General features: G+C 41.5%; 1 protein-coding gene across 1 annotated transcript; it reads right to left on the reverse strand.

Annotated features, from left to right (window-relative positions):
• On the reverse strand, positions 1-5,004 carry LOC104913718 (protein CIP2A homolog). The gene is made up of 3 exons (XM_010721153.3): positions 4,420-5,004; positions 1,929-2,076; positions 1-835 (listed from the first exon to the last, which is right to left on the reverse strand). Exons 1-3 carry the CDS (start codon positions 4,564-4,566, stop codon positions 702-704), a joined length of 429 nt encoding a protein of 142 aa, XP_010719455.1. The 5' UTR covers positions 4,567-5,004; the 3' UTR covers positions 1-701.
• Between the last annotated feature and the right edge of the window lie 2,973 nt (positions 5,005-7,977).

Raw genomic sequence — 7,977 nt, forward strand, 5'->3', positions numbered from 1 at the left:
TCCTCTCCTTTCCTTACTCAGAAAAGAGATGACCACAAAAGAGGTGACCATAGATGGCCAGCAAACACATGCTGAAAGCTCAAACCTACGTATGACAAAATATGTATGCATTCAAGGTGGTGGGGGGGGAAAAAAAGCCCAACTTCATTGTTTAGCATACAGAAATTATAGGTGCAAGTTAGTGAAACTGGACTGGGAGATATAATTTATTCACTGAAAATAAATAAATAAAGCAATAATATAATGATGTCTACACTAGGCTCCTAAAAGTAGGCTTCCATTAGCACAGTCCCTTTTATTCAACAGCAGACACCACTGACCAAAGAGAAGGAGGCACATACACTCTGCAAACCTCCAGAGAGCAGCAGCCACAGCCCTTTGCTCTTTCACAGTTGCCAACCTACTGATTAGACAAAACAATATTCAAATTTTTGTTAGGAACCTTAAAATGAATTAAAAATAAAATGAAAAACAGAATGAAAAATAAGCTTCTAAGCTCTCAATCAGTAGTGTCACACAGTGGAAGCTTCCAATTTAAAAATGTTTTCTCTTTTTTTCTTTAAATGTATTAGAACAGGTAAGAAGCACAAGCAATATTACAGATAGAATACATAGAATCTGCAGTGCTAAAATCCTGTCACACTAGACTCACACAGCAAATAAAACATCCAGCTTGTCAACTTTTACTCAGTAAGCAAACATTAAGCATTAGTTCCTGTTACCTGTAATAAGACTGGATCACTAAGATTAGTAGAACTTCGATGAACCACTCCTGCCAGCACATTGATCAGACTGTAGGTATCCCGAAGAGCTTCTCTTGTCTCATTGTCTGAAGCTAGAATTTAAGAATTATTTAAGAGCAAACAAAGAAACAAATAAAAAAACCCACCAACCCACAATCTTATGTAATAGCAAAAGCAATTACTGTATTAGCAACTGAAGAAGAACCTAAAGTCTTTCTTCAGTTTTCCATATATATTTCACAAATAATACAAATCACAGCTCCTATACACTTGAATCTCCACCTCAATTCTGAGCTTACAGTCAGTTGAAACACTAAGACCTTTCCTTGAAATTTTTGGACAGTGAAGAAAGCATCCAACAAAGTTTAAGCTTTATTTGAAATCTTGAATCCTGCACTTGAGAAGCTTTAAAGCTCAAAAATCAATGATATTAGTTTCCTCCTTCATGCCAAGGTAGGCAAGCAGACTAAAACTGATAACTTGATAAGGTTATATAGCAGTAGTAATACAAAAAAAATCTATTCTGCTTAGTCTCAGAAAAGACATAGCAAACAAGGAAGACAGATAAAACAACAGATCAATTGGAGGAGAAGTGATTCTTAAAGTTTTCCAGATCCAAGAGGTTGGGAAATACACTTACGAAGCCCAACAACATATCATTTTACAGTAATCATTAAAAAAGAGAAGATAAAAAACGGGTCATCTTAAACAACTTAAATCTCAAAGAACTACCCACATCTAACAAGAAAGCCGAAGTTGAGGGATAAGAGAATTTTTTACTCATACATATAACCTACATATGCAGTTATGGTGAGCACAGAGCTCCATAGATAAATGAAGAAGTCACACTTCTATGAAAGAAAATCAATCCCAACAAACAAATGAAAGGCTCTAGGATCTGTTTTCTAATGGGGAAATTTGAAGCACGTGAGTCTTAGAGAATTCTGACAAATATGAAACATTGTCATTTCACAATAACGACTTCAAATCTGTTTTGAACAGTGGTTTAATACCTTTATCTGATCTTGTATGTATTGTCTAGTGGATCAGGCAAGCACTTCAAGAGCTATTTATTTTTCATACCTTTGGTTTTCCTAAGAAGTTCATCACACGTGCCACAGAATCAACACCTGCCTTGTCTTCTCTTTCTAAGACACAAGATTAATGTTAAAATGCAAATCTTACCTAGCTGTGATAGTAAAGTCACCAAAGACAATGTTAGAGAAGGATCTATATTAGCGTCCTCAAGGAGTTCTACTAGGCAATTAAGACATTCACTTGGTAGAATCTGGTTGGAAGCAAATAATCTTTTAAGCTTCAGTCCTGAGATTACCTAGAGATAAAAGGAGAAAAAAATCTCAATTACTTAACTGCTAGGTCTCACTCCTCTGTATACATCTCTGGTACTTCAACTCAATAACCTGTTTTCTGAAGAACTGGACTGAAATAAAATGGTTTTATTCTGCTTGAAGATAAGTAGTAATAGATTGGTGCTGTTTTGTGAGAACACTATGCTTACAATGAAAAATGGAATGCTGAGTTAAAGGAAAGCCCATTTACGGGGATATTAAAAGTGACAGACCTGCACGTAATTGGACTTGTGTTATATATGCATGATAGGACAATGTAACTTTTTTTTTTTTCTTCATATCCTCTGTGTACTTTTCTACAATAGACCAGAGAAGGAAGTTAATCACTGAATCACTGAGGTTGGAAAAGATTATGAATGGTAGATCCTGTCTGACAAACCTGATTTTGTTCTACAACAAGGTGACCCGCTTAGTGGATAAAGGTAAGGCTGTTAATGTGGTCTACCTGAACTTCAGTAAAGCCTTTGACACTGTCCTCCACAGTATCCTCATGGAGAAGCTGGCTGCCCATTGTTTGGATGGGCACACGCTCTGCTTGTTGAAACACCAGCTGGATGGCTGAGCCCAGAGCTGTGATCAATGAAGTTAAATCCAGTTGGTGGCCGGTCACAAGTGGTGTCCCCCAGGGCTTGGCACTGGGGCTGCTTCTGTTCAACACCTTTATCGATGATCTTGATGAGGGGATCAAGGTGCACCCACAGTAAGTTTGCAGATGACACTAAGTTGGGAGGGAGTGTTGATCTGCCAGAGGGGAGAAAGGCACTACAGAGGGATCTGTATCGATGGGATCGATAACTGGATTGATGGGCCAAGGTAAACAATAAGTTTCAATAGGGCCAAGCGTCAGGTCCTGCATTTTGGTCACAGCAACCCCAGGCAACCCTACAGGCTTGGGGAGGACTGGCTAGAAAGCCGCCTGACAGAAAGGGACCTTGGTGTATTGATGGACTGTCAGCTGAATATGAGCCAGCAGCATGCCCAGGTGGCCAAGAAAGCCAAGGGCTTGTACCAGGAATGGTGTGATGAGCAGAACTAGGGAAGTAATCCTGCCCCTGTACTCGGCTTTAGTGAGGCCCCACCTTGAGTACTGTGTTCAGTTTTGGGCACCTCAATAAAGAAAAAGGTGCTGAAGCAGGTCCAAAGAAGGGCAACAATGCTTGTGAAGGGTTTGGAGAATATGCCCTATGAGGAGAGACTGAAGGAACTGGGAAAGAAAAGGCTGAGGGGAGACCTTATTGCTCTCTTCAAATACTTGCAAGGTGATTACAGTGAGAGCACGGTTGATCTCTTCTCACTGGTGACAGGACAAGGGGAAAAGGCCTCATGTTGTGCCAGGGTAAGTTTAGGTTGGATACGAGGAAAAACTTTCTTACAGAAAAGGTTGTTAAGCACTGGAATAGGTTCCCCAGGGAAGTGGGGAGTAACCATCTCTGAATGTGTTTAAAAAACATTTAGGAACATGCTCAGGAACATGATTTAGCAGAGGGTTGTTAGAGTTAGGATAGTATGGTTAGGTTGCGGGTGGACTTAATGATCTTGAATGTCCCTTCCAACCTGAGCAACACACACACACACTAACCATGTTCCTCAGTGCCACATCTACCCAGTTCTTGAAGGCTTATGCCAAATCTTCTATATTGATGTTTTAGTAACAACGATTTTTAAGAAAATCTGTATTTGAGAAAGGTAGTGCAGATGAAGCAGCTTAGTCACTATCCCAGTACCATGCCCGCTGTAAGGGCTGCATCAGGACAGGGAAAGGTATGGGTGGCTACAGCAGCAGACATCCCTGAATACACATCACTTGAAACCAGCTAAAGGCAGGTACAAGGCAAGTTCATAGCTCAAACTGTATTTTTAAGCTGGGAAATCAAAATGATCCTCGTGGGCCAGTGTTTAGAGAGTAGAAGCATGCCTGACTTCTGTGAATACCACACACATACGTAAACATCCAGTACATCTGTGTGCATATATATATGAAAACAGCATAAAACGCTACGGTAAAGGACAAAGTAACAGCACGAGGGACAAAAATAAGCTGTTTCTCCCTCCCCCACCCCGCAGGAGACAACCCCAACAGGGGGTTTCTCAATCTCCACCCGCTGAGCCAAGAGGGAGGCCACGGCCGCCTCGAGGCTGAGTCGGCCGAGCCCACGGCAGTTCGGAGCCCAGGCCGACCGCCACGGAGAGGAGCCAGCCGCGGCCGGCCACTGAACAGTGCCGAGAGGAGCCGCTCACGCTCCCACGCTCGAGAAAACGAACGCCACGGCCAACCCCTCGCTCAGAGCAAGCCGCTCCGCTCTCACCTCCAGGCTGCGCTGGACCAGAGCAGCGTTGGATGGCGTCTTAGCAGCTCGGTACTGCGTGGCTGCCAGGAGCAGGGACTTCATGCAACCTGAAACATCCATGACGCCCCGAACCGTTCCCTCAGAGGAGCGAGCGGCAAACCCCATTCGTACTTCCCGCCGCCGCCGCCATTTTGATGGCAGCGCCCACTGAACGGGAGTGCCCGCCTACCCGCGGGGCACGGCGGGAGGCAGCGCCGCCATCTTCCTGCCGGGGGCACGGAATGGGAGTGGCAGGGGCGGTGTCATGGTGTGGTCTGTCGTTCTGCCTCGTGAGGCTCTTTTGTCGGGATGGACCTTAGTTTGCCTGAGTAAAATCGGTAGTGTTGCATGCAGTTAAACATCGAGCTGCTCAGTGATACCGCAGTCTGACGCATAATAACCCAGTTTGAGGCTCTGCAATGAATGAATGGACACCTACAGCTAGGTCAGGTTGCTCAAAGCCCCGCCCAGCCTCACATTGGTTGTCTCCAGGGATGGGGCATCCTCCACCTCTTCGGGCAACCTCATCACCTTCGCTGTAAAAAACTTCTTATGTCCAATCTAAATGTCCCTGCTTTTAGATTGAAACCATTTCCCCTTATCGTGACACAACAGACCCTGCTAAGGAAAGTCGTTCAATAAACAATAAAGATACATAATAAGAAATAAATCTATCTGGTATTAATAAGAAAGAAATTTAACTGATATTACTAATACAAATACTCATACAAATTGACATAGCTGAAATACTACCCATATATCCCTACTATGAAGTAACATCCCAAACAAAATAACAGAATTTAGAAGTTTTAAGCATCAAATGATGTCAATGGAATTTTTATTGCATATATTTTCTATCATCATATATCAGTTTTGCCATACGCTATTGCATATGAACATTCATTTATTATCTTCACAATGCTTTCTAACATTCACAAATTCACAAAATCACAGAATCATAGAGATTGGAAGAGATGTCTGAGATTATCTGGTCTGTGTATGTCTGACCTACTGAATTTATTTTGTTGTCCTCTTTTTCCTATATTTTAATTAAAAAAAAATTGCTTCTTATATAAATTAACTATATTATATATTTTACATGTGGCCCAAGACAATTCCTCTTCACTCAGTGTGGCCCAGGCAAGCCAAAAGGTTGGACACCCCTGAGTGCAAACCCAGCTAAAGCAGTTCTCTACAGCTGGTTGCACAAGAAAGCATCCAGACAAATCTTGAATATCGCCTGAGAAGAAACCTGCCTCTCTGGGCAGCCTGTGCCAGTCCTCTGTCACCCTCAAAGTATAAAAGTTCTACCTCGTGTTCATATGGAACTTTCCGTGTTCCAGTTTGTGCCCATTGTTCCTTTTCCTGTTGCTGGACACCACTGTAAAGACCCTGGCCCCATCTACTTGACAGCTGTCTTTAGATATATGATTTATAAAATAACAGATTGTACGTTTCAGCAATAGGCATCTTGGACTGTTTGCTAAAAAAAAAAAACAACAAATACACATACACAAGCAAACAATTATGCACACCCTTTCCCCCATATACTTATCCACATGTCAGGAAAACTAATTCTCCTAATGATGCACAAAAAATACTTTGTGTTGGGCCTACTGGGGCAAAATGCAGTTGCTCTGTTAATCTACAAAAGGCACTAATTCCAGAGGTATAGATACGTAGCTTTGAATGTCCAACTGTTAATTCTCTCCAGTTGATGTGCTGTGGCACAGCCTAAGATGGGGTCTTTCCAATTCATCAGGTTGCAGATCATTCAAGGTAAGACATCAACATAATCACTTTCATCAATTTCTGTAAAGAAATAAAGAAAAAAGCAGATCTTGTCATTGCTAATTGCTTTTCTGAAAGACTCCTCTAAGCAAGATGGCATGTTGTCATGTTGTCATGTTGCTATGTAGATACTGTTAATTCAGTTTGACTTCTCAGTATTCTGTCTGCTATTTCAGAACTAGTGTTTAGACTTAGTTTCCTATGGACTGGGCCTTCCAGGCCACTCCACATGTGGAAGCAAAGCCGGTATTGCCCTTTCTAAATCAGCAAGCTCTGTAATTAAATGGTTGTATCCACATGAGACCCTGTTTTCCTGACAAAGTTAAATGTCCTAAATCATATATGGTCTGTAATTCAGATCAGTAGCACAGGTAGCTATGACTGTAGTGTAAGACAGCTTTTGTTCTTTAGATACCCCCAACAGAAAATATCCCCAACAGAAAAGCCCTTAGCTGGGAGGAGAGCTCGAAAAACCATCTTAGACCTTGTTAGAGTTTTTATTATTGTTGTTATTTTTTTTTAGAATCCAGGGAAAAGGCAGAAACAGAACACTTGTAGCCACCCTCAGAAAAGTGGTTCTTGGTCTAGAACACAATATTAAAAGCTAGCTAATGACCAGTAGTGCAACCCCAGCGACTAAATTGTCTGATTCCAGATCTGTGATCCTGAGCACAAGGATGTATACTTCTTATTTTCAACATGATAACTAAAAAAGGTCATGTTCTAACACAAATCAGAATAATCTACAAGCTAGATTTTGGTATAAAAGTAGCTTTTGACGTGGACAACAAAGGACAGCCTCAACTCTCACTGAAATATAAGGGCCTGTCAGCTTGCCAGAACCACATTGCGTAAAACTGTTTCTTAGTCTTCTGTAGTCTAAGAGCACTGATACTCATGGAGTGAGTTTTGGGCAATACCATGCTTTGCCATCTGTATCTTTTTTAGTTTTATTCTGTTAATTTATGGTGGATGAATGTATGTAACCTGTGACCTAGAACTAAGCAGTTTCCAGTGAACGTAAAAAGGAAGGATCTTGAATTTCTGTCCATGCAAGCTTGTCTCAGAGGATACATAACAGTTATTCACCTGTCAATGCAATTGTTGTCTTAATGAAATGACAGACTAAACTAGATTTCTCACCATCATAAACGTCATCATTTCCTAACTTGAACTTCTGGCTTCTTCGTGAGGAGCTTGTTTTCTTGACTGGGTAGCGAAGCTTTGTTACTAGCCCTTGGTTTGGCTTTTCATAGTTATATATTAAATCCTTTAACGTTCTGAAGACCTTTTCTGGTACACCTTCAGAAGTCTGTAAGGAAAGAAAAACTAAGTTTGTTTGAAATTGTATTTGTAATCTGTAATGAAAAGAAATGTGCATAACTTGTTCACCAAAGGACGTTTTGTAAACCTGTATGGTGACAGAATACTGTTTCTAAACACAAGAGGGACACCTGTGTGGTAGTGTGGTTATGGTACCAAGCATAACCTCCTTCACCAGCCCCGCTTGTGTGCGCTGCAGCCAAGGGAAAACTATTTAGTGCTCCCTACCTGGCTTCAGATCACAGGCTTCCCATCCTAGAAAGAACAGATGTTACCTCCTTCATTCCAATAGCTGATGTCTGTAACTACCCCTCTCACAGCCCTGCAGGTCTGACTATGTCTCAGTTCTTCCCTTTGGGAATTCCTGAAGGGACTTAAAACAAAATTCACATTGTTTCACATCATATTTAGCCGTTCAGGAAA

The sequence above is a fragment of the Meleagris gallopavo genome, chromosome 1 (genome assembly GCF_000146605.3).
Source record: "Meleagris gallopavo isolate NT-WF06-2002-E0010 breed Aviagen turkey brand Nicholas breeding stock chromosome 1, Turkey_5.1, whole genome shotgun sequence".
NCBI classification, from domain to species: Eukaryota; Metazoa; Chordata; class Aves; order Galliformes; family Phasianidae; genus Meleagris; species Meleagris gallopavo.

Coding starts and splice junctions, on each gene's coding strand:
- LOC104913718 (XM_010721153.3), bottom strand. CDS start 4,566: ATGGGGTTTGCCGCTCGCTCCTCTGAGGGAACGGTTCGGGGCGTCATG. Junction 2,077..4,419: donor TGGTCCAGCGCAGCCTGGAG/GTGAGAGCGGAG, acceptor TTTTATCTCTAG/GTAATCTCAGGACTGAAGCT. Junction 836..1,928: donor GACTTTACTATCACAGCTAG/GTAAGATTTGCA, acceptor CTTAAATTCTAG/CTTCAGACAATGAGACAAGA.